Source organism: Gavia stellata, chromosome 20 (genome assembly GCF_030936135.1).
Source record: "Gavia stellata isolate bGavSte3 chromosome 20, bGavSte3.hap2, whole genome shotgun sequence".
NCBI lineage: Eukaryota > Metazoa > Chordata > Aves > Gaviiformes > Gaviidae > Gavia > Gavia stellata.
In genome coordinates, this window is record NC_082613.1 from 16,411,800 (window position 1) to 16,438,046 (window position 26,247).

At 49.8% G+C, this 26,247-nt stretch overlaps 1 protein-coding gene across 1 annotated transcript; it reads right to left on the reverse strand.

The window, feature by feature from the left end:
- LOC132318817 (centrosome-associated protein CEP250-like) lies at window positions 1-25,481 on the reverse strand. The gene is made up of 26 exons (XM_059827430.1): window positions 25,365-25,481; window positions 24,785-24,853; window positions 23,995-24,077; window positions 23,253-23,418; window positions 22,403-22,509; window positions 20,889-21,116; window positions 20,203-20,299; window positions 19,597-19,695; window positions 18,884-19,045; window positions 18,399-18,577; window positions 17,765-17,947; window positions 16,674-16,818; window positions 16,264-16,410; window positions 15,847-16,077; window positions 14,142-14,335; window positions 11,712-11,839; window positions 11,338-11,507; window positions 10,459-10,638; window positions 9,316-9,450; window positions 8,828-8,971; window positions 8,332-8,376; window positions 4,498-7,017; window positions 3,584-3,736; window positions 3,041-3,154; window positions 2,826-2,873; window positions 1-926 (listed from the first exon to the last, which is right to left on the reverse strand). Exons 1-26 carry the CDS (start codon window positions 25,479-25,481, stop codon window positions 720-722), a joined length of 6,051 nt encoding a protein of 2,016 aa, XP_059683413.1. The 3' UTR covers window positions 1-719.
- Between the last annotated feature and the right edge of the window lie 766 nt (window positions 25,482-26,247).

Sequence of the window (26,247 nt, forward strand, 5' to 3'; positions counted from 1 at the left end):
GCATGTGTTGCTATTCACTGCTTCATCTCAGGTCGCAGAAATTTTTCTCTTTGGTCTCTTCAGGCAGAGCAGTCAGTAGCAGAGTTGACAGGGGCTCAGAATAAGCTCAGTACTGAAACAGGTGATCTACGAGCTGCAACAGCAAACATGAGCAGTACGGGATAAAGTGCAACTGAACTCCTTGCTGCAGGAGAGCAAGGATCTCTGACCAGGAGAAGCTGCACTTGTGTAGAAGAACAAATAAAGAGCTCTGCGCAGAGAAAGCCCACCTGGAGCAGCTGCTGAAGAAAGCAGAGAAGCAACAGGACACCACTGCAAGAGAGTGCTGCTCAGAGCCTGTGCAGTGTTTTGGAGACATAAGTGTATTGGAAAATTACAACCAGACAGAAAGTCTTTGTGTACAGCACAGAAACTAACAGTAACAACCGAATGTGGAGGGCTGTGTGGAGGCTGACGAGACTGCTTTGGAAAAGGAAGAAATTTTATGCGCTCCTCAGGTTCATCCTGCTTGTCCAGGCCCATGACTGACCACATCCACACATGCCAGCACCAGTTTTGTCCCACCACTGCTTCTGCTGGGGAACCTGCAGTGAACACTGTGCCCTGAACTTTTATCTTGCCTTGAACCAAGCCCCCTGCCACAGTTCACCTGCTACAGCAGGTCCCCATCTTGGCTCCTCCTAAGGCCTTTTGCTGTACACTGCTCCTGTCACTTCAGGTCATCGCTTCCGGCAGGTCTGGCTGTTGAACAGTTTCCGAGTCTCTGCCTCCAGAACAGCGGCTTTGGACTCCCTGACCACAGCCGCTAAGGAGTAAGGCAGCTCTTGGTGAAGGTCTGACAGCTCCTGGCTCGTCTTTGCACAGCACTCAATATAGTCCTGCTTGTATTTCCGTTCTTGTGCCAGCTGCGTCTGCAGAAGGGACACCTGAAAGAAGCAAAAGGCCGAGCTCAGACAAGCCCACGCTGTTAGGACCGCGCGTCGCTCCGTGCTACCGGCCGTCAGGGAAGACGCACCCCCTAACTCCTGCCCTGACAGACGCTTTGTCCTTGCGGAATGGGAAGTAACAGGTTCCCAGAGTCACCCGCAGCTGAGCGCAGATTATCAACAATTGCGCGTTTCTTCCTGGCATACCGTTCACACGTACAACACCGAGACATTACGTGGATATTCAAGAGAGCGGTTCCTCCAGGAGTTAGTAACCCAACTCTTTTTTTCAAAAGAGAGAGATCTGGGCTACTGACACCTTAGTTCCACATGCTTTTTCCTCAGCAGGAGGACTACTGGTTACACGAGGTAGGGAAGAACTGCTCTGTTATGATCTAGTTTAACAACTTGACTGCTAGCACAGGAAAAGGGAGCAAACTCTCATTTTTCCTAACTTGAGAGCATTTCACAGATGAGCAGAGCATAATCTGATGAACAAAGCCCAGGGGGGAAATGAGCCTAAAAGGACTGCTGAGGCCTTGAAACTCCTCCATTCTACTCTTTCCTGACAACACGGAGTCATGCCTGCTGGGCTTCTTGGTGGGAGAGACCAGCTGCTCTCCCCTCCTGTTAGGTTTGCAGTTTGCAGTGCAGCCCCAGCAGCTCCGGCCTGTTGCCCTCTGCCTGCTCTGGAGTGGCGGAGACGCGCACGGAAACTAAGACATCACAGGGACTTCACAGCAAACAATACCCGTAGGCTAGGGAACACCACCGCTGAAGAGAGGGACAGCTCTGACCTCCTCTCTGGAAGAGTAAGGGCACCTTTGTGAACCTGGGCTTGGAAGCTGAAAAACCCTCCCGCGCGCTGGTCGGTAACCCAGAGGTAGGAGGGGGAGCAGTGGCCATCTGCTGCCAAGAGCATCTCCCGGGAAGTGGGAGATCAAGTTCCAGTGCCGCTGTTGCCCAGACCCAGAGGAGTGCCCTAACTAGCCAGCTGAGGACTATTCCTTCAGCAGAGCACCTCCATTTTCCTGCTGAACTGCTGAACTAGGCCCACAGTGCAGGCAGACACAACAGGCACCAGGGGAAGGGCGTTCAGTTAGTTATCTGTAGCAACAGAACTTCAGACACTGAGGCTTCCTGGTGGAAACATCCTTAAGATACACCTTGATGGCTCCAGCAGTATTCTCGGCTCCCTTGCCAGAGCCAAGCATCGCGCACTTTACTGACATAAATATTTTACGCATTTTGCCCTCAACGCCTGTGAGGATTCACCTGCTCAGGGAGACCAGGGTGTACCAGACCCATACAAGTACCCGGAAGAGAAGCCTGGCGACTGCTGCTACTGCCAATACCACTGTCGAAGGATGCAATAGGGTTCAGCAGCTGGAAGGTACATTCTTACACTGACAGAACAAATGGCCACACAGTGCTTAGGTCTCTGACTCGGTCCGATATTGGGATCATGATTAGCACAGCACAGCAATAGGAGACTATCGGTTGCCTGAAGGCTGTAAGCTCTGGCACTGCCTCAGATCCCTGGGGCTCTGATACGATGCAAGCTCCACTGTTAGCGGAGTCAAGGGAAAATAGAAACAGCCAACAAGATGAGTAAGACTCAAGGAGAACATCCTTAGACTCTTCGCTGTTTTCAGGCGAGTTCCAGTTTTGAGAATTTCCTCCAAGCCCTCTCCCACCCGGCCGGACCTTTAGGCAAGTCAGAGACTAGACCGAGGTGAAGGATGGTGTTTGGCCGTGGCCAGCCGGTGTGTCTGACTGACACGGCCTGGCGTACTCACTTCCTGACAGCCAAACATATCCCGGGTTGTAGCATCATGCAAAGTTGTGCCCATCAGTACAGCCACAGCGGCTTTTGATGAGAGCTTAACTACTCCTCACCTGGTTCTGTAACTCAGCTAATCGACTGCAGCGAGCACAAGACTCCTCCTGTGAAGAAAACGCAAGGATTTCCTTTTAGTCTCCAGTTTGGGCAGGGCCAGGGTCTGTATTCAACTTCTGTTAGGTCTCTACTGGGGGGCTGCTGCCACTGGGATTCGCCATTGTTCCTCCGTATGGCCAGAGCATCCTCCCACCAAGTAAGATTCTGTTCTCACCTGTCTAGAAGCCCGCATCTTGGGCTGGTCAGACTCGGAGAGAGAAAATCCACGTGCGTCTGGCACCGACCGACCACCATAATTTCTCTTCAGTCTCCTCCGTTCGCGTTCCACCTGCACGTTGCATAGGAGAAAGGGTCACAGAAACCTGCCACCAAACACGGAGCAAAAGGACCTCTGGACATCGTGTCAAGGAGATGTCTGCTCAGAGACCCTTAACTGCACCAGAGAAGGTTGGGGGCAAAAAAGATTCGACGTAGACTACGGAAGAGAAAGAGCAAGAGGAAACAACAGTTCCTGACACAAGAGAGTCAAATGTGTGTGCATGGGGACACTGGGGCAAGAAGGGTGGTACCGGAGCCAATGTGCATTTGTGAAGGCACTGGGGTGCCAGAAGAGAGGGAAAATACAAAAGCGTCTGTCCACAGCGGGAAGTGGGAGAGGGAAGGAAAGAAGCAGCAGACTCCACAGTGCTGTCTGTGGAAACGTGTTGTGTTCCGGAGGACCGTGAGGCTTGGCAGAGGCAGGGAAAGCCTGTTTTACCTGCTCCAGAGTCCTCCTGAGCTCAGCATTGAATTGCTTCAGCTCCATCTTCTCATTTTCCAGACTTGCAATTGCTCGCTGCAGACATTCCAGCCGCTGCGACAGGAGTCTCTTCTCTGAGAGCCATGATCGCTGCTCCCCTTCTGCAATAGCCTGGTGGGTATTCAGAGAGGAGATTATGTGACCTGGTGCTACAGAAAGGTTAGGAGGGCCAGAATCAACACGTCGGGGAGAGTGACCGGACTCAGCAACGGCCAGTGCTAAGCCCCTTCTCCTCCGCCTGGTCCACAGCCCAAAACAACACACGCTTTTCCTAGGGCCCCTCCTCCAGATCACCTTGGAGAGATCCACACAAATTTGCCTTTGCGCTTTTTGGACTGCGGCACAAGTACAGCCTGAACGTGCATTGAAGCCTTTAACCTGATCAGGCAACGGTACAAATTCTATTCTTTTTACTACACCGGAAAAGCTGCACCTCAGACATCTACGTCTCTGAAAGCATCCTCTAAGCACCATCAGTGTAGCCATCCTTATAAAATTTGACTAAGTTCATCACATTAGTCTGGTGAACTGTGCCCTTTCCTTTCCAGGCCAAATCCTAACCACGACACGTTGGCTAAGCTTGCCTAGAGAGGAGAGAATCAATTACCCACCCCCAACTTTTGGACTTGCTTTCATTTTAACAGCAAGCTCTGTAGATCTTTCAGTAGCCTTGGGCTTGACAGAAAACATTCCAGCAGGTGAATGGTCTCTGGCCGGAGCTATACAGACAGGCAAGCCTGCTGGCTGCAATCATGCTTTCTTTGGCCAAGCACGTCATAGCTTTATGGCAATATATATTCCCATACCTTTGGGGGAAACAGCTTTAGAATCCTGTATAGACATTTTAGTTCACTGATCATCAATTCACCTACCTGAAGGTGAAACCGGTCCTTGTCCCTCTCTGAAACCATACTCTGCAGAATGGCTATTTCTTCTCTCAAAGTCCCATTGGCCGTTTCACTCTTGGTAAGGGCAAGAGTCAGTGCTTGTGCCTTCTCTTTCCATTCAATTTCTCCGCTTTCAGTCTGCTTCAAAATAGCAGTCACACGCTCCAATTCTTCCCCCTTTGCTTTCCGCTCATCTTCCAGTTGTTGGGTTAGCTCCCTCTCCCTTTGCAAGAGACAGTCTCTCTCCTGGAGAACTTTCCTCTTCTCTGCTTCCTCTTCCTCCCATTTTTGGAGTTTCTGGATTTGTTTCTTTAGGGTCTCCCCTTCATCTTTCCATCGCAAAGCTGATGTTAATTGTTTCAGGAGTTCACTCTGCCTCCTGAGCTCTTCTTCTCTCCCTGTCAGAGTCTTCTCTAAATACCTGACTCGGTCTCTCTTGTGCTTGATCTCTTCATCCTTCTTTGTCAGAGTCTGCCGAACGTGCTGAAGATCTTCCCGAAGACCTCTTATTTCCTCTTCTAACTCTCTTTGCTCACCTTGAGCCTTGGTCTCCTGTTCCCTCTCAGGCAAGGCTTCTTCCAGCAGCTTCTCTCGCTCTCTGTGATGACTAACCTCTTCATTCCTCTCGGTTAGCCGAAGCTGCAGGTTCTGCAAGGTCTTCAGTTCTTCTTCTTGGTGCTGGAGTTTTTGCATAAGAGTTTTGTTGTCTTCATCTCTCTTCCTCACCACTTCCTCAAGCAGATTGACTTTTTTCTGGCATGATGTTAGTGCTACTTTCATGCTTTCTTCACGAAGCTGGAACATGTTCATTTGCTCTGTCTGCCTGAGGAACTCCAAATGGTTCTGCTTCACTATTTGGCTCATTTTGTCTAGATCCTGCTGTAGACTCTTGGCCTGCTTGCCTTCTAACTCCTTCTGCTCTTGAAGGCTCTGGACATGCTCTTGCAAAGACCCTATCTCATGATCTCTAGCTTCTAGAGAAGACTCAGCATACTGTAGTTTTTGCAGTATGGCTTTAGTCTGCATCGCTGCCTCCTCCTTTTGCTGCTGAAGCTTAGAGAGAGCCTCCTCCAGAACCTCAATCTTTTCTTCCCTTTCTTTCAGAGTCCGTTTTGTTGCTTGAAGATGTGTTTGCTCAGCTTCATGCTTTTCCCCCTTTTCCTTGCATGCCTCACATTGCTTTCTAAGGGATAAAATTTCTTGCTCTTGTTCCTTTAGTGCCGCTTGAAGATGCTGCAGAATTTCCTTCTGCTGTTCAGAGTCTTGTTCTTGTTTTTGGAAGCTCTCAATCACTTCCTTCTGAGATTCAAGCATGAAATCCTTTTCTTTCAGTATTGCCTTAGTGCACTCTAGGTCTCTATGTAAGACGTTCATCCGTTCTTCTGTTTTTTCCTCATAGTTCCGTATTTGTTGCTTTTGGATGTCTATGAGTCTGTCCTTTTCTTTTAAGGTTTCTAAGGTCTGCTCCAGCTGGTCACGGACAGTCCTTAACTGCATTTCCATGACTTCTGCAGCTTCCTGGATTTGCTTTTGTTGTGACTCAAGCTCTTGATCTTTTTTAGATAAAGAAAGTGTCATCTTTTCTACTTTACCATGAAGCTCTTGCAGGAGACCCTCTTGCTGTTCCTTGGACTGCTGGAAGAGTCTTAACTGATCCCTTTGAGAGTCACACTCACTCTCTCTGTCCTTGAGAACTGCCCTCAGGTGTTCAAGGCTTGCGTGCAGAGATGTCACCTGTTCTCTCTCCTTTTCCAGTTGCTGGATCTGCTCAGTCAGAGACATAACCTCTACGGTTTTCTCTTTCAAGTTTCCTTTCATATCATCAAGGTCCACAAGCAGATTTCTCACTTGTGACGTACCGTGTTGCTCCAGAATCATTATTTTCCCCTCCAGGAATTTGATCTCCTGGTCCCTCTCCTCCAGCTCTTTGCTCATCTTGCTCACCGCAGTCCTCTGCATTTCGCGCTGCTTCTCCAGCTCCCGTATCTCTTCTTGCTGGGATCTGATCTCCCGGTCTCTCTCTTCCATGTCTTTATTCATTTTGCTTACTGCAACCCTTTGTTTTTCTTGCTGCTTCTCCAGCTCCTGAATGTGTTCTTGCTGCAATTTTGTCTTCTGTTTTTCCTCTGTTATGTCCTTAGTAACCTGATGGAGAGTAGTTTTATGCATTTCGTTCTGCTTTTCCAGCATTCTCATCTGTTCCTGGTATAACTTCATTTCTCCCTCCCGCTCTGACAGGATGGCAGTCATATGATTGAGATTCTCCTGCAAAGCTTTTACCTCTGCTGCCTCTTTCTGTAGCATCTGGATTTTCTCCCACTGTGTTTCCACTCCCTCACTTTTAATTTTTAAGATAGACAGCGTAGTTTGGAGTTCTTGTTCAAGGGAGTGATTCCTATCTGTTGCTGTATTTGCTCGGGTTTCAGAGGCTGTGACCGATTCCTGAAGAAGTTTTACCTCCCATACCAGTTTTTCTTTAAGTGCTTGCAGTCTGTCCCGTTCATGCTGCAAAAAGAGGGAGGAAAAGATTCAGTAATTCCATCTCTGTATGTTTGGGTTTCATACTGGATTGGAACTCCTGCTCTAGTGGCAGTCAAGGGCTGAAGTTTGAGCTTTTCGTAGAAAATTCGAACTATTCAGTTGGTTTCCCTGTTTGAGGTGAATTTTCTACTGCCACTCAAAAAAGATTTGAGAGCTGTACTGTATTTATCAAACTCTGTCCGTAACTGATTTTTGGAGTCACTGTAAATGGAGAAGTGGGAAAATATTGATCATATAAGAACAGCTGCACTGGCTCAAATGTCTAGGCTACTGTCCTGTATGGAACGGTGCCTGTAAGTGCACAGCCAGGGAAGAAAGCCTAGGAGTGGGGTAGACTTAAGTGATACCTCCCCTTCCCAACCCCAGCACTGTTCCAGCTTGTGAGAACTTTCACAGCCTCCTCCTGACCCCATGTAGACCTGCTGTATTTACAACACCCTTTGTCAAGGAGTTCAACAGGTCTGCTCTGCTGTAAGCGTACCACCTCCTGTCATTTGCTTGCAGCGTGGCTCTCACTACCTTCATCAGATGGCTCTTGTTCATCTCTTGGAAAAGAGTGAACGACCGCTGCCCCCTCTCTCCCTGCCTCCCGGCATGTTCTACACCTTTCCTGCACCACTCTCTCGGTTCCGTCTTTCCCAGCTTACTCAGCCAGTCCCATCGTCCTTTTTGCCCTCTTCTGAACCTCTTCTGGCTCTAGGGTGTTCTTTTGGGGAGGAGCTGCCAGAACTGCAGCCAGGATTTCAAGTCCAGACTAAGCAACATTTCATTTACCTTTTTTTTTTTTTGGACCTCTACTGTGTAGAATTTTCATGGTACCGTCCTCTAGAACCCCACGGTCCCCTCTTGAAGGATCAATGGTCAGAGCACAGGCTGTCTTTCTGTATTTCAAATCAGGACTAGTTTTCCCCTTGCAGGCACACATATTTAGCTGGATCAGCGCTTTTATTTCTCAAAAGTCTCTATTTTCTCCCCATTGTCTGCTCGCTGATGGGCAACGTTGAACAGCTTTCTGTTACTAGCAAAGTTGGTCTTCTCACCCCTTTTTCCAGATCCAGATATTTAGAAATCTAAATATGGATTTGGACACAAAGAATTGCCCAAACCATGCAATGTACAGAGAGACAGGTTTGAAAATTACTGGGACTAAAGCTTCAAGGGCAGAAACCTTCAGAACTGAGGAAAATAAGCACCCTGAATCCTAACGGAGTTTTATATGACTACCGCATCTTTTCCTACTTATGCAGAAGAATGCAATCGGAAAAGTTAAACCAAAACCCAAAACTCTTTGGAGGCTGCTAGCTGAGAGGTCAACTCTTCCCCCTCAAGGAAAACATAACAAAGCAGTCAAAGACTACAGCTTGTCACTGTCAGCCATGTCATATACTGTGAGGACAGGGAAAGAACAACTGCAGGTTTCACCCTATCATGAGAGTACCAGATTCACAATGGATGCAGCCAACTTGTTCAAAAATCGAAGTGGGTCACCATGTTCACCTGAACAACCACCTTCCAAAACAAGGCTGGCAGTAACAGGCCAGCAGAAATCCATTCCGATGATTGCTGGCAAAGAGGCAAAAGGCCTAGCCTGTCTGTCCAGGGCAGCAGCTGAGATTCAGCTGACCAGGAAGTCTCCTTCAGACCAGCTGAGATGGAGACCACAGTACGATGGCAGTCAGAGGGGTGACCCCAGCAGCCTGCTCTGCAGTGGGAAGGCAGGAAGGGGGAAGGCCACCTGTTTGATGCCTGGAGTAGCTATTGCTGGTTTAGTCACCTGTTTTTGCAGAGCATCCCTCTGCTGAAGAAGGATATTCATTTCCTTGTTGATGGTTTTCATTTCTTCCTTGTGCCTCTTCTCCACTGCCTTGATCTTACTCCGAGTTTCCTGCAGCTCTGCTCGCAGCTTCTCGGTGATGTTCTGTAAACACAAATGGAGAGCAAGTTACTGGGACCTGCCGTGAGGTTCAGCTTTTTCCTCTTTCTGTCTCAAAAGCACATTCCTTCAGCCACTTCTTGCTGCTTTTCCATGCAGCTCTGCTTCCATTGTAACCCCTCCTTCCCGTTGCTGATCTCTGGAGCTTACCAGGCTCTGTGCTTTCAGGGCCTGCAGCAGTCCTTGCCTCCTCGGTCCCAGGACTTAGGTTTTACTTCCTTGGTACTGCCCTTCACTCTGTTGTTACCTGGCTCTTTCAGCCTCTCTCTCTGCTTACGTCCAGTAGCCAAGTGCCTGTTCTTTCCGCCTACCCTACTAGTCAGGCTTACCTGCCCATTCTCTTGCTGCTCTTTCATCTCCTGCCTGAGCTGCTCTAGCTGCTGGCAGGCTTCTCTTAGCTCTCCCTGACTTTGGAGTAGCGTCTCTAATAAAGCATTCTTCTCACTCTCCTTTTCGAGCAGGACCTGCACAGAAATAAAGAGAAGACAGCTTTAAACTTCCCATACAAAATCTGTGTGGCAAGACTCAAAGACTGATGGGCTCACGCGTTCTCAGAGCACTATGCTGCTGGTCTCCTCGGTCACGAGCTGACCACTTGGAGACACAGCTGCCCAAGTGAGACTGGCAGTATAAACAAGGTCCGTCCACGCTCCACCTGTGATTGAATCTCCAACAAACTCTTAGTCATCTAACAGGAAAATGTGTGGCATTTCTCCAGTGTCTCGCCTTGCTGCTGAGGGTATCCCTCATCTTCTGCTGTGTCCTCTTTGTCTTTCAACAGTGACTTTTGCACCTAGTTACCAGTAGAGAAAATGCAAGGCTGCCAGAAGGCTGAAGCTAGCAGCTCCTTCAGAGAACTCCTGTACTCCAAGTGGCATTTGGTGAGGACTTTGGGTAGGACACAAGGAGCACTCTCAGTGGATGGCGGGGTTGCTTTGGCACAGGGGATCTGGGCACAGAATAGCTTACCAGCAAGTGCCTCAAAACACAGCCCAGAAGACACCTCTGTCTTACTGCTCAGAAATATTTCAGAGGACTCTTTACAAAGATTTTTCTTTTGTCAACAACCCTGCTGCGCCCCTCCCCGTCCCCCCCAAACAAAAACCCCACCCTCGTGGGGACTCACTCCTACAAACTCAGTTTGGGCTTTTTTAGAGTTAAGGCTATAAACACGTACCGGTAAACATCAAAAGAGCACCGTTAAGCGAACAGTGAGGATACTCTCAGGTAAGTCTTAAAAAAAACAGAATGCACTAGCAGCACAAAAATCTAAACCAAAAGGTGACGTTTCTGCCTGGCTTCCTATGAGAGGTCTCATTCCACATCCCAAAGATAGCCCTGCATGCCTTTCACCTCACCAAATTCAATGTAGAAAACGGGTAGGGCGTGCTCCACACAGCCCAGTATCCAGCCATCTCCCACAGCTCTAGCCTTGCAAAAAACCACAAAAATTCTCCTTTCACAGCCTTTACCTCTTGCTTGGCATTTTCAACTCTGGTTCGTTCCTCTTCTTGTTGAGCTTGCATGGTAGCAACTTTCTGCTTCATATCAAACAGCTGCTTCTCATGCTCCCCTTCTGTCTCTGCCTTCTCCTTTTCCCATTGCTCCAGCATCTCCTGCAGCTCTGAACGGTGCCCTTCCCGCTCGCTTGCCTGATGAGAGGAGGAAAAGACTTCCAGATGAAGTCCCAGCCAAGCTCCTCAAAAAAATGTGAAGCTTCATCCTTCCCACAAAGCCCCACCTCAACAGTGCACAGGAGCGGCTTTGTGCCCTCCATAAATCATGTCCTACCAAGGAACTTCAGAGGAAGGTCAGCAGGTGCAAGAAAAGGACATGTTACCTTCCCCTCTCTGATGGCTGCCTGTTTCCTAGCACCCCTCCCCTCAGGATTTCTCTCTCTTCTCGGAGTCTCTATTTTCAAAGCTCACCTCCCTTTTCATCAATGAAAAGGTGCAGCTGGACTGCAGGGTGAGAACGAGACCGGCACCCTGATGCCCTGGTCACAAGACAGGCCACCAGCTGAAGTACCGGGAACAAGGGGCCTGCTCCATACGCTTCCCAAAGAGAACACCTCTGTCAGCCATGGAAGGACAGAAAGAAAGGAACGTAGCTCCTGTGACTGTCCAACCTCCTGCTGAACTTGTCTTATGCCCATTCTGCATCACTGAATCTGTGGCTGCATTTACTCTCCCAGCACAGTCCTGGGGGCCTTCACGTGCCTGCAGGTACGAGCCAGTGGCTCTGCTGCCTGGCCTCGCAATGCGCTGCCATTTCACACACACGGGCTGTTATTCTTCCAAAGCCAGCCCACAAAGCTTGCTTGAAGTAGTCGGAAGCATATTGTTTCCTACCAGGTCTTGCAGGAGCTTCTTTATTTCCACTTCACGATCAGTTTCCCAGAGTTTAAGGGTATCGTTACACTGCTGTTTGGTCCGCAGAAGTTCTTGCACCATGTTTTCCCGTTCCTGCTTCATGAGAGATCTCTCTGCTTCCAGCTCACGTTGAAGGCACTTCACTTCCCCTGCCAAGTCCACAAACGGCAAGATTCAGAGTCTGCACAGACAGTGGTTCTGACTTTACTGACCTTAAGCCATTTGAATTTCACTGTGAGAGGGATCTGCCTCCATCTCTTTCACTCCTCAGAAGCACTGCGGACAGAGAGCTATTTCTACACCACCTTCCCTAGGCAGGGGGATCACCAGAAACAAAGCACAGAGGCTCTCACCTTGTATCACCTCCTTGGCCTGCGCGGCTGCCTGAAGTTGGATTTCAAGCTGACTCCTGGCGATCTCCAGCTGGGATAAGTGCTGCTGAGCCTCAAACAGGCTGGATTCCAGGGTCTCCTTCGCTGACCTGCAAGTTGTGAATACGGAGGGAAATGAGTTTCTTGCTCCGGACACGCACAGGGAGTTATTCCAGTAAGAAGTCGTTCAAGACCCCTACACCTGACTACCAAAAATGGGTTGCATGGAAACTTCGGTACAGAAAACATAGCTCTACATAGCAATAAATAGCAATGCAGACCCCTCTGAGGGCATGTCCAGCTTTTCCTTAAGAACTAGCATACCACAGAAAGCCCAGCCGAGTTTGATCTCAACAGCCAAATCTTACACTGCTGTTGTCTCATCTGTGACACACAAGGAGCTGTGCCCACAAAGTCTGTGCAGCAAGCAAAAGCCCAGCCTCTGTTCACAGCCCTTAGCTCATCAGCACTTCCAAGGTGCTCTGCAGGGGGCCAGAATAAGAGTATTTCCCTGGCTGACTCGTGACTTTTAAAGCTGTTCATAGTGTAGGCCTAGGGAGGTAATTTTCCAGACTCCCTACATTTAAAAGGGACTAAAGAAATACATCAGGTGATGCAGTAGAATCTCATGCTCCTAGCAGCATTTGTAAGAAATCAGAACTAGGTTTTATCTGAACAAGAACTATCTGAAAGGAGAGACAGGTATCCTTCAGTTTAAACTGCTGGAAGTTCAACTTGCTCCCTTTATTTCAGGGTTGCTAACTAAGTAGGCAGCAGCCCAAATGACTTGTCACTCTGGATAAGGGAAGCTGTAGTACCGCAGGTGCAAATGGTTACATCCACAGACTGCAACCAGCTGCTGTGTATGACACCCAGGAGTCTGGAACCAGGAGCTGCAGTCCCCTCCCTGACCGAACACAGCGTCCTGTGTGCCAGTTTCCCACAGTACACAGCACTGCCTCACTCGTACAGGGATGCCATCAGGATAACATCCTTCAGGGTAAAGGGGCACCTGAGTGGTGCAACAATAAAACCCACAACAGAAGGATTTCACTACTTTGATGGACAACGGAGGATATATCTTCAAGAAGGAGAACAAGCACACGTTTCTGATGACGCCAGACTCTGGTAGTCCAAAGGAAATATGCTCCATTTTAAGGATAAATACAAGTCAGTCGTCTAAAACAGAAAAGAAACGATAGACTCCAAAACTGTGACAGCAAAAGGCTTTTGAGAACAACGGCTGGCAAGAAGAGTTGCTGATTTTTCATTATCTACTGCCTAAAGTCCTTCATAACTCATTTATCTCTTTTTGAAAAAAATAATTTATCCCTTTAAAAAAAAACGGAGCTGAACATTTAATGATAACAGCCCAATAATTGACCAAACATAATTCAGCTGGATCAGATAAGAGAAGCTGGAGCTCAGAAGAAGCAGCAGCCCTCAAGAAACACACTGACTCAAAATGGTGTTTATCAGCCTTGCTAATGACATATGCTGGATTGGTAAAGTGTAAAAGTCAAAAAGCACGACAAACAATCTCTAAAACATCATTTGTACAGCTCTGCAGGTTCAGGAGTCTTCTAAAAAACACCTTAGAGGAGGACAAACATCTTGGTAGTTTTTTTTTCTTTATCCTTTTTTTTTTTTTCCGAAAAGCAGAACTTGTCACATTTAGTCTTAGAAACCTGATAGAGGAGAAGCAGAGATTCTTGTTCCTTCCCTGTATAACTTCTCCATGACGTCTGTCTCTAAAGAGCATGTGGGAAGGAGTACAGCACCCAGACATCAGTGATGGGCAAGAATCCCCAGAGACTGCCGAGAATTCAAAAGAGGTTTCCCTGCCACGGGTGTAACCAACTCTAGGTCCTGCACCGTACTTACCGAGACTTAGCTCAGAAACAGAAGGCCCTCGAGATTTTCAGCATGAGCCTCCAGCTTCACCCTAAATGGCAGTGTCCTACTCACAACCTCCCTATGTAATAGCCTTGAATTCTGAAGATCCCATGTCAAACTACTCGATAAGGAAAGATCTGTGTTCAAATGCACGGAACAAGAAACCAAAACCAAAGAGAAACTTCAGGTTTCAGTAAAAAGCTGCATGGGTTAACTACTACTTAATTCAGAGCCGAGTTGGCTTGCTTTGGACTTCACACAGGAAGGTGTAAGATGGCATAAACAGGAGCCCAAGGCTCAGGAGAGCTCTGCTAACTTTAGCTGCCACAAAAATAACATTCAAATCACAGTATACTTTGTGGACTTTTTGCTCGAGATTCTTCCATTTTCTGTCCATGGAAGGCGAAAACATCTGACAAGCACAGAGGATGCAATAAATCCTCGTGTAATGATGACCACCTTTAGAATTGCAGACAGTAAATAATGTCCTGCCTAGGGTCTGCTCCCTGCCTTTACCTGACCTCTGCCAGCTGCTCCGAAAGGCCTTGTCGGTCCCGCTCCAGGGCTGCCAGTCGCACCTCTAGGGCAGCCTTCTCGTGCACCAGCAGTTCCTTCTCTTTGGCTGCCTTGGCCAGTGCTTGCCCTTGGTGAGAGGACTCCTGGCGCAACTGCTCCAGATCACTGCTAGCCGACTCTTGCTGGCGGTAAACCTGAAAGCGGGACAAAATACCCTGAGCTGCCAAAAGGCACTGGCACTGTTAACTTGAAAGTGATGTGTAAGGCCATACTGGCTTGCCCGCGACCAGGCAGCTCCTTCACGACAAACATACATACCCCAGACTACCTGTTTTCATGCAAAAATACTGCATTTCCCACAACTGCCAGCTTGCAAACTCAAGTTCTACCAGAATCTATTCCAGTGCTGGGAATTTTCAGGAAAAGTTGAGCAAAAGCAACTTTGCTCGCTGAAGAAGGTGAAAATACACATGGTTTCTCCTGCTAGGAAAAAAAAAAAAAAGATCCACCTGTCACCTCCTTCAGTGTGTAAAGCAGCTGGCTGCAATGAGGTGATGCTTGGCAGGGAAACAGCCCTTGTGGTGAGCAGCGTCGTTCAGTGCTTTATGAAAGTCTGGCTGATGTGGCCAAAGATCTGGGAGGCACCGTCTGAACACTAGTTCATGTCAACAATACTGTTTATTTGTCTTACACAAAGAAGGTGTCTAATACACCTTGTTGTGTTCAAGCTCGAAGACTAACCATGATTTTTTAGCTTTTTTCTTCAGTGTAACACCTCTGCTGGGTATTTGCCAAACATACCACGTACTCCAAAACTACGACTATCTAACAGAGAACAGACCCTCAGGAACAAACTATTCTCTCAAAGTTATCCCATAGTACCCAAGAGTGTACATTATGGAACTGACATTTAAATGATGACAAGCTTCCTAGTCTCCTCCAGTGACATGATTCTCCCAAGCTCTTGTTCTGGGCTACCGGAATCAGTTAGTCCAGAGTGAAGAGTCTTGTGTGATCACCTATTTCTCATCTTCTTCCTCAAAGCCTAAAGAGGCTCTAACAATTCATGGAATCATAGAATCATTGCGGTTGGAAAAGACCTTTAAGATCATCAAGTCCAACCATAAACCTAATACTGCCAAGTCCACCACTAAACCATGTCCCTAAGTGCTACATCTACACGTCTTTTAAATACCTCCAGGGATGTGACTCAACCACTTCCCTGGGCAGCCTGTTCCAATGCTTGATAAGCCTTTCAGTGAAGAAATATTTCCAAATAGCCAATCTAAACCTCCCCTGGCACAACTTGAGGCTGTTTCCTCTTGTCCTATCAATTGTCACTTGGGAGAAGAGACCGACACCCAGAGTTATGCACTTTGTTTCTTTTGCCACAAGTGGGAGCAGTAGCCCCACTCACATTCACGGACAACACAATCATCTCTTTGCAGCTTATCAAAAAGCCAAAACCGAGGCCAACACAGACGGCTGGATTAAAAGGATCTGTCGAAGCACAGGACAACTCAGAGAATCGCAGAACAGCTCTGCAAACCATCAACACATTGCCAAAAAGAAGTAAATGCCGCCTTCCAACCTCCAGCACTACCAAGTCTCTCCTTGACAAACACACTGCAGAATCCAACAGATGCAGCTTCACTCAGCCAAGCAGCCAAATGCCCACCCAGAAGCACCAGGATTTTGGTCTCACCTGACTGAGTTTCTCTTGGGTTTCTTCCTTCTCCTCTGCCAGTAGCGTCAGCTCTACCCGCAGCCCCTCCTCTTGCTCCTCTGCTTTCTTCAGCAGCCGCTCCAGGTGGGCTTTCTCTGCGCAGAGCTCTTCATTGGTTCTTTCACATGAGCTCAGCTTCTCCTGGTCAGAGAGCCTTGCTCTCTCCATCTCAACCACTTTGCCTGACAGAACTTCATTCTCTTGCTCCAGCTACAATCCCAGAAGCAGAGAGGAAAGAAAATACAGTAAGATGTATGATGAAGAAAGTTTGGCTTGGACAGAAAAAGGAACAACATTTCCATATTCAGTCAGTTGTACTGTTGGAAGGCAAGATGACTGAGAAGGAGCAGCAGCTGGAGACAAACACCTGGCAAGATCTTTGGCAACTCTGCTCACCTGCAGCACAAGTTTGTTCAGTTGCACTTTATCCAATGCAAGAGCTTCATGGATACTGCTCATGTTCGCTGTGGCAGCTTGTAGCTCAGCTATTTCAGCACTCAGCTTATTCTGAGCCTCTGTCAACTCTGCTACTGACTGCTCTGCCTGAAGAGACAAAAGAACAACATGACAACAAAGGCATGAAAAGCCCTGACTTCAAGCAGCAACTCCACATCCCCTGTGCGTCTCTGCTCCCAATAAGCACCTGCGGACTAACTACCCCAAAGAGCCTATGGGGTCTGATCACCATTTTCCAAGAAGGAGAACAACCTTTTCCCTGTCTTCTACTGCCAGAAGCAGCATCTGTGGTGGTCGTGTGACCACAACTCCCTCTCCCACAAGTGCACCTTGGAATAAGGTGACTATACCTTCTCCAGTGCCATGGTAAGCTCCTGTTTCTCTTGCTTCAGCAGATCCCTCTGAAGGTGCGATTCCTCCAGTGTCTCTCTCGTGACTACCAACTCACTCTGTAATGAGGAATGTTTGCCTTCAAGAGCAGCTAAGTCCTTCAGGCTACGAGGAGGGGAAAGACAAACAAGTTTTTAATGCAAAAACATTCTCATTTCCCAAGCCAAGAGTACATACTCTGTCCCACATGTGGCAGTATAAATCATTCCCAGCAGCTTTCTCTTTACACCTAAAGAATGCTGGAATTTCCTGACTAGAGCTGCATCACTCTTTGTCAGTGATGTAGGTGAAACACTCGCTGTGGAGAAAGTAAAACAAGCTTCCAGAAATCACAGAATGTTTCCAAAAAGTTCGGGTACTCTCAACAGCTTCCTGCCTGCCTGTTCTCTCTCTCCTTTTGGAGACATTGGATACAAAGCTTTCCAAAGTTCTTCTATGGGCAGCACAGACTTTTTAAGTCCAGATTAAGATTCCCACAATTACTCTTGCCTTCAGCAGTGAAACGATGAAAGAGCCTGCCATCTATTTGGCAAAGAGATGTGTATCGATTCCCAACCCAATATTCACAGGATCACAGGATGATTCAGGCTGGCAGGGACCCCAGGAGGCCTCTAGCCCAACCTTCAGCTCAAAGCAGCTGGGGTCAGCTGTGGGATCAGGCCAGGTTGCTCAAGGCTCCCTCCACTTGGGTCTTCCAAATTTCCCAGGATGGAATCTGCACAACCTCTCCGAGCAACCTGTTCTGCTGCATGATTGCCCTCACGGTTCAAGTTGTTCTTCTCCTTAAATCCAGCCTGAACCTCTCTTGTTTCAGCTTATGCCTGACATCAACTACTCTGCTCAGGTTTGGAATGACTTTGTCAAAGGCTCATGAAGAAAGTACAAGGAGGCAGCTATGCCTCAGTGTGTCAGGAGGTAGCCAGACCTGCCCACGGGCTCCCTTCACCCTTCTACGCTACAAATGATGAGCATGCAAAATTCCTTCTTTTACAGTGGGCCTCCTGAAGTCCAGCAACGCCCACCCCTGCCCAGAGAAAGCTTTAACGCTCACAGGAGCTCCTGGTCACGACGCACTCTCTCCAGCGTCTCTTGCTGCTCTGCCTTTGCCCCCTGGGCTGAATCTTCCTTCAGCTGCAGTTCAGTGTTACTTTGACGCAGACGCGAGGCTTCTTGCTCCGTTGCTTCAAGCTGTTGCTGGAGCTCTTGCCTGCTTTTCTCCAGGTTTGCACAGTCACTGCAGAGACAAGGCTCAGTTAGAAGCATGAAGAGGCCTGAAGAGTCACAGACCCCATTTGCATCATTCCAGGATGGAGTTGTGGGGAGCACGGTAAGGAAGAACTTGCTCTTCCCCTCACAAGGTAACTGAAGAGGGAAAGAGAAAGGAAGGCAGGCTTTTGCCTTCATTCATTTAGAAGCAGTGGCTAGGAAAGAGCTCCCAAAGAACAGAATTCGGAGACGCAGCATGTCGAGAGGGAGGCGTCTTGTATGCCAACATCCCTCCCAATCTCCAAGACAGCCTTAGGATTCGCAGTCGAGCGTGAAAAGCAGTGACAGGAGGAGGCTAAAGTGCCAAACAGAGGCATACACGTGGTAGGGCAGGCGAGTTCTTTGCCCATAACACCTCTGAACTCCCAGAACTGGAAGCACATTGCCTCTACAACGCAGGAGAAGGAGGAGACACTCACCTTCTGAGTGCTTCTACCAGAGACTGGAGGTGCTGCCGGTGGCTGCTGGATGTCTTGCGTTCCTCCTCCAGTTGCTCAAGCCTTTGCTGCAGCTTCCTGCACTGCTCTTCCTGCTGTCTGTGCTGGTGCCGCAGGAAATTGATAGAGTCCTGCCTGGCAGAAAGCTCTTCTTTCAGGGCCTGCAAGGAACGGGCAGGGAAAGAGCACAAGCAAGCAATAAGGAGCAGGGAAGATGGCTCCAGAGAGCTGGGAGAAGCAGCAAGCAGAGAGACAGCTCACCTGAAGGCAAAAGCTGTCATGAGGGGGTGGAGAGCAAGGAGAGAAAAGCAGTAGAACACAGAGCTGGTGAGACTGGCAAGGCAAGACGCTACCAAGACTGGGAAGGCCAGAAAGAAACTGCCTCAGTAAATGGAAAGGGTTGAAGCTAAGTGAGGCATTAGCAGCTGAGCCTGCGGCCAGTGGTGAAGACAGGCAGAAATGCTCACCTGTGTTGCTCCTCGCCTCCTTGCCAGTGCTTCCTGAACCAATGCAAAGGCATGCTCTGCATCAATGGAGCTCAGACAAGAGAGGATGTTGCCAGGCTCTGCACGCTGGGAACTCTCAGGGCAGACAATGCTGACTGTGCTGTCACTGTCATCTAACACCACCTGGAAGCCCACATCAAGCAGTTACTCTTTGCTCATTCTACCTGGTTGTCGTTATCTATTTCTCCTTTGCCCCCCACTTCACCCTACAGTCATTAAAAACTCAATTCTCTCATTTCTTCAGTCAACAAAGAAGTTGTGTCCCTGTGGCCACAAGCACTCCAGGGATTTCTGACTACAGCTACTACAAACAAGAAGAAACAAGTGTGAAGTGGCTGGAGGCTGCTTGAACGCTCAGTCTCTCAAAGCTCTCAGCAATGATTTTGGTCTCCTGCAGCTTCTTAGAGCCACATACCCGAGCACCAGATCAACACCAGAAACAGCAATGAAAGGAAACATTAATGCTGCCCAGGGAAGAAAGAAGCTGATGAATACTGGAAAACAGCAATGAAAAAGCTGATGTCTAGAATTACTCCAAGCAGAAGCACAAGAGGATAAAAATGACTATGTAAGGGCCTGTATATATAGGGGATATACCTATCCCCTGGGCTGTTGCCTTCCTCAAGCACTTCTAAATCAAATTTACAGGGATGTGTTCCCAACTGTGTACTCACCTCAGTTATATCTTTGATCAGCTTTTGGAGGGAACGATTCTCCTCCTTGGCACTTCTAGTCAATGAAGCTTCATATTCTTTCTCTAGCCGACTTGCTTCCTGAGAACAGAAGGAGGAAAGGGTGGGCAGGGAAGAGCTGCCCCCCGCTGTAGCATTCCCATCCTCAGTAGCACTGTCATGCCAAAAAGCCTCAGCCCTAGTGACTCCAGCGTATTCCTTCCCATATCTATTCAATTTCTTCTTTGCTAAAACTAAGAAGAGAAGGACCAACAGCTAGTCTGTATAGACTGCTATGGAGCTGTCAATTCCAAGGAACTTTGATGCCTCGGGACTTAAAGTCACAGGCAGGATAGTGTTGGTGCAACCCCCCTGAGGAAGACACCCAAGTTGCCTGCAGCTCCCCTGCCTCTGCCTGCACCTGGGCTGGCTCCGCACGTGCTAAACACACACGGAATGTTTTGGCAAGGTGCCTGACGTTCCCATACAGTTAGCATCTTCACCACTCTGTCGCTTGAGGAAGCCATGCCTCTCTGTGCTAAGGCTGGAAAACAAATGACTCAGACCAAGTAAACACTGGGCTATCTCCCAGGTAAAGGTAAAACCTACTAGAATCTCCACAGTGTCGTTAAGTGTTTTAATGGTCTTCTCCTTCTCCTCGTTCTGCTTCTGGGACTGTACAAGCAAGGCTGAGAGCTCCATCACCCTGCAAAGAGAAGGTCCACCTGCCATTCCAAAAGCATTGCACACCACCACCTGTTAAAGAGCTAAGCAGCTCCCAGAAGCATAGCAGAGAAAGTTCAACCCACAAAATACCGCAAAGGCAGCGTTCATCTCTACAGGTGAATATGCCTGATGTTGCAAAACGGCACTTCTTGCCCCAAAGGCCTTCTGCACTCAGTCTTGCAAGGAACTGTCAGTACAGAGGTGCTACGTTACTTAAGACGGGCCTGGGCAAATTCGTCCCACCTCCTTTAGCACAGCCCTGGGCAGCAAAAGGGCTGTACAAGAGACAGAGCTCTCTTTACACTGGTCTCAAGTTGTCACCAAGAACCAGTTCACAGCAAAAACACTGGAATATGTAATCTCTTTTCCAGTCTTGTCTTACTCAGAAGACATTCTGCTGGTCAGACATTTTTTTCTATCCTTTCTGTTGAAGGCAATAGTTTGACTAGGGACAGAAGCAAGGCTGTGCGGAATGGGTGCGTTTTAAAGGTGAACGCAGCCCACCTATGAATCCAAGAAGCAGCCACAAAAGATAACGTTGGTCATTGCAAAGTTTAAAACACCTTTACCTGTCCTGAAGCTCCTTCTTCTCCAGGTCCCCCTTGACCTGTAAGCACATCACTGCCTGAGCCTCCTCGTTTATCTCCTGTCCCGCTTGCTGCTGTGCCTGATCCTTCAGGACAGGTCTACCCAGAGTGACGGACTCCCAGAGCTGTACGCCAGAGTTTAGATGGGAGCAGTTTGCAAGTATCAATCCAGAAGGCCTCATTTGCTCTGCCTTCAGCTCGGACAGATCTCTGAAGAAGAATAAAGATAGAGCTAATGTTCCCACCACCATCCTTATCAGCTGCCTCACTTCTGAAGCACGTAATTGCGCAACAGTAAAAGCTGGCAGGAAAGATGACATCTTCGCTGGGGACGCATCATTCATCTGACACTTTGGGATCAGGACACATCTTGACAGTTGAGCAAGGAGTCTACAGGATACCTGAGGAATGAATCTGTTTTCTCCTCAGAGATAAGAACTGTATGGCACAGCCAGAAGGCTTCGAGGACCTCTAATCACTCTTATTAATTGTTGCTCCCGCTCTAGCTTATTAACATACTCTAGTTATCATTAACAGATGTAAGGAATTTTACCCAGGTCCCCAGTTTTTATACCTAGGGGATCAGCCTTAAGCAACCTCTTATTATCAACACTTGGACTGCCAGGAGGCTCCTGACAATATCTGCATAATAAACATTTCACAAAGGTGGTGTAAGAATAAGCCTAAAATGTTGTCACAGAAAAGCACAAACAACACAAGAATTAAATAGTAGTTCAGGCATACTCACACCTTAAGGAAGGCTTACAATCCAATAAGAGAAATGGCTGACAGTAACCCAGAGTTTGAAATTGCATGCTGACACCAGAAAAATGTACTAGTACGGCTACGCTATTTTTGTTTGTGTAGAAGGCAACGTGAGAAAGGAACCTCAGAGAGCCCAAGAACAAGAAAACCATCATAAAAAGAGGTATCAGACCAAGCAAAATAAATGGGTAAATGCAGTAAGAGGGTAGAGAAGCTATTCTTCCTCTCAACAGGGATACGCGGGTACAAACTGACCAGAATAAGTGTAGGCTGGAAATGAGAAGAAAAAAAAAACAACCCTACCATATTCATGAATGAACTTTCCATCAGGAGCAGTGGGAAAAGAAACTTGGTGAGATTTAAGGCCCATTTTCATCATTCTATAAAAGGGACTGCTCTACATGCTGCATGTGTAGCCTTGGTGAGTCTCTTCCAATGTGTCCACATATGCCTGTGTCTGTGTTAATATGCCCAAACATCACCACAGCCAAGTCATCTCTTTAGGGCCTCTGCATCGCTCATAGCCCCAGCCCCTCCGTTTTATCTGAAAACCAGCATCAAACCAAAGGATGCTGGAAATAGCTTACAGCATGCTTAATGGCATTGCTTCAGACTACCAAAGGAGAAATCCTATCTTCAGCCGCAACCAACATAACATCAAGGCTCAAAAAGCAGGTGTGAAGGGAAGCTACATTTCTTCTGCCACAGATCTAGCCTTAACTTCTACTCACCGCTCAGTGGCAGTCTTCATTTCCAGGAAATGACGGCGGAAGGTTACCACCTGACGCCATAGGCTGAGTAGACGGTTACGTTCACCCCTCAAGTAGCTGTCATAAAGCTAAACATGCAAAGACAAAAAGAAATGCCAATTCAGCCTTCGCTGCCACTGTACAAGTCTCTCAGATAGGAGAGAGCACAACCACCAGCCCCAGGTCTCCTGTAGTAACTACTGCAGCAGGGGCATCAAGGACTGAAGAGGCACCACAGAAGCATCCTCAGCAGACCTGCCACCTGACTTCAAAGAAGGGAACAGCCACACTTCTCCTGCCAGAGTGGATATCAGCAAAGGACACCCATCAGGATTCATTGTCTCGCCTCGCAGAGGTGTCGAACAGTCTCGGTGGAGGAAGACAAAAACAAGCCCCTCCAAGACCTGTGTCAGATGTGCTTACAACAGGCTATTGGTAAGGGAGGCCTGCCTTGTTCTTCCGTTGCCTGCTCTGAATCTGAAAACACACAGACCTCCCTGGTCTCCACTGCTCTAGACAGACATTTAAGAACCAATAAAAAGACGAGCGTTCCTGGGTAACCGCCCTACAGCCTCCAGCAACAACAAGCATTTGCCTTTAAGACCGAGCAGTCTTTGCCTTAAAGAGCAGTACGGTCACAGCAGGTGGGCATCTCCCATCACCACAATTTGCTGACACTCCTCCATCACACACCCCTGTCCTCTGCTCATCACCACCAGCACATCCTCAGCAGAGACACAACTTTCACACAGCAACCTCTCCATGCCAGAAATAAAACACATTCTCATTCCACTCCGGCGTCACGTCTGACGTTCCCGTAGCCTAGCCTTACCTCACGTTCACTGCGCCGTTCTCTCTCCTTCAATTCCAGCTCCTCACGGGCCCTCATCCAATCCGCTGTCAGTTTTCCAACATCTTCTTTGAGGGCTGAATTAACCTCATTCGCTTTATCGAGCTGCTCCCGCAAGACAGTGTTCACTTCTGCCAGACTCTCACACCTTGAAAGGGAGAAACAGCAATGAGGTCACTGAACGACTGCCATCCACCAGCAGCATCCCCGTCATTTTCCAACTCCCGCAACACTGACTTTGTTGTCAAACCGAGAGGCAGTAAAAGTGCTTTCCAGGGTTAACTAAGATCTCTCTGTGATGGCAAACTCATTTGCTTCTCCTTGCTTTAAGCCTTCAATTTCCACCTACAATTTTGGTTTCCCCTTCCTCTTCAACTTTGATGCTGCCCACAGTTAACATCCTGCCTCCCCTCTGTGCCGTCTGATCACTGGCTGCCTCACCTTTCTCTAGCATTGTCCTGAGTCGCTCACCTGCCGAACCACAGAATCATTTAGGCTGCAAAGGGACCTTTGGAGGTCACCTGGAATAACTCCCGCTCAGAACTGAGCCATTCAGCACACAACACTATTACTGCACCACAGAAAACAGATTGTGGACCTTTCTCCTTTCAAAGCGGCCTGCCCAACTGCTGCCCCTGGGGAGACTAGGTAACACTGACAGCTTTTCCCTCACTTCCATGAGCATCCAGGGTACCAAGTATGAGGGAACGCTTCTTCCTTGTACCTTTGCTGCTCCTCTTCCACCCGAAGCAGTGCTTTCTCCAGGCTGTGGTCTTCTGTGGCTTCCCACCTGCCTGGAAGGGATCCCTTAAGAAGAAAGGAAATGTTTAGTCCAATTCTTCTGTTCCCTTCACTACTGTGAGCAGCCAGCGCCTTCCCCTCCTTTTTCTTGGGTATCTCAGGAGCTCGTGGCTTCTTCCAGGGGTAACACCATTGTGATTATGGAGAGGAGGGGAGGGGAAGGGCGTTACTCAATGTGAGTAGCTCTCCTCAGTCTCCCACTGTCGCACTCTCACAGCTAGGTACCCTCAGCTCATGACCGCGAGTGCTCACTTCGACTTGAAGCCTGGGCATGCTCTCCTACTCCCCTACCCTTCGTTTCCCAGGTTTACTTTAGCCGTGAAGCAGAAAGAAAAGCACAGAGCCAGCTCTGTACGTTGAACGCCAGCATTCTTGCCTTCCAAACTGCCATGTTTCAGCCAATTCTTCCTCAGAGACAGCCATATAATGTAACAGGCAGTACAGCCCCCTCCTGAGACCCAGGACAAACGTTACTCCAGCAAGAAAGCACTTTCACAAAACCAAAATCCTTCTTGATCGGGTTTGCCAGAGCGGCACATCTGGGACTACTGGCTGCTCTAAGAACGGCAACAGGACAAAACACTGACGGGCAAACGTACAGCGCTTCTTTAAGCCCTCAGGTAGCAAATTCTTGGTTTCCTCTGTCATCGCTTTGGGGAAACTTTTTTTGTCTGCGCTAACGAATGCTCCGTGCACTATCTTTAGTCAGCAGCCTGCACACTCACCCGTCCTGCTTCCAGTTGCTGCTCCAACTCTCGACACCGAGTCCGGTACTGCAGTACCTGGATGGACACAGGGAATGCAGATGAGCGAATGCAGCTTGTGACAGACTCGGCTCCTCCTGCATGAGCTGTTCTCTAGGCCGTTAAGCCCAGGCGCAGTACGTGGCACAGTGCCGCTGATACAGCCACCCAGAAGTCGTTACGATACAGGGGAGCTTCCCTGTAGCCGGTATTACAGAAAGCGAGACAGGGTTTCTCTCACGCGTAGTGCTGCCTGCTCAGCCTGGGACCGCGACGGCGAGCAGGAGGCTGCACGCCGGGCCGGGCCGGGCCGGGCCGGGCCGGGCCGGGCCGGGCGGAGCAGGGCGGCTCCCGGCGCCTCCCCCGAGCTCGGCGCCATCCCGCCCGCGGCAGCCCCGGGGAGGGCCCCGTCGGGGCCAAGCCTTCGCCCGCCCAGCTCTCCGCCGCCGAGGCCCCTCGCAGCGCGGCGCGGGCGGCCCGGCCCCCCCGGCCCCGCCGCCGCGGCCCGGCCCCGGGCAGCTCCCCTCGGGCAGGCGCCCCCGCCCCTCACCTTCGCCTGCAGCTTCCGCACCAGCACCGCTTGCCGCTGCTGCGCCTCCTGCGAGCTCTGCAGCCGGCGCTGCAGGGAGGCCTGGCTCCGCGCCGCCTCCCCGGCTCCCGCCGCCATGCCCCGCTCGGCAACCGGGCCCGCCACCCGTGCGGCTCCGCCCCGCAGAGGCCCCCGCCCGCCGCCTGCCGGGCCCCGCGGCGGGGGCTGCTCCGCGGCCTGCCCCGGCGGACCGCGCTCAGGCGGCCCCGGGCCGCGGCCGGGCGCCTGCCGGGGCGGGCGGAGCGGCTCCCCCTGCCCGCCGGCCGCCACCGGGAGCCGGGCCGCGGGGCGGGAGTGCCGGGCTCGCTCGGGGCCGCGCTGCGGCAGCGCTTCGCTCCTCGCTCCTCGCTCCGCGCTCCGCGCTCCGCGCTGCCGGTGCCGCGCCGGGCTGCGGTGCTGCCGCGGGGGAGAGGCCGCCCGGGCAGCGCTTTGCTGCAGCGAGTTCTGCTCCGAGACCGTTAACGGCCCCGGAGAACGTTGGGGGCAGAACGCGCTCCCTGGAGACTGCGGGCGAGCGCGAGCGGGAGGAGGCGGTCCCCGGCCCCGGTGTCGGATGGGGGCTCTGGGGGCGCGGGGGCAAGAAGGGTGGGACCGCAGTGACAGCAGAAAAGGGCCCTCGCCCGGGGCAGCCGACTGAAAGCTGCAGCTTTCTGCTGAGAGCTCGGGCTTCAGCCCTTGGCTGCCCCTGGAGCAGGAGTTCCAGTCCAGCACGAAACCCGCGCGGAGAGAGGTGGAGTTACTGAACCTTTTGCTCCCCGCTCCGCGGCAGGAACGGGACAGACCGCGAGCAGTTGGACAAAAATCGGTACGGGGCTGTCGTGGTTTAACCCCGGCCGGCAACTAA

What these genes read in the sequence shown, in the direction of transcription:
- LOC132318817 (XM_059827430.1), bottom strand. Translation starts at nt 25,481, where the DNA reads ATGGCGGCGGGAGCCGGGGAGGCGGCGCGGAGCCAGGCCTCCCTGCAG. An exon ending in TGCGGAAGCTGCAGGCGAAG is followed by an intron (nt 24,854 to 25,364) that starts GTGAGGGGCGGG and finishes GTGTCCATCCAG; the next exon opens with GTACTGCAGTACCGGACTCG. An exon ending in TGATCAAAGATATAACTGAG is followed by an intron (nt 19,046 to 19,596) that starts GTGAGTACACAG and finishes GTGGGCTTCCAG; the next exon opens with GTGGTGTTAGATGACAGTGA.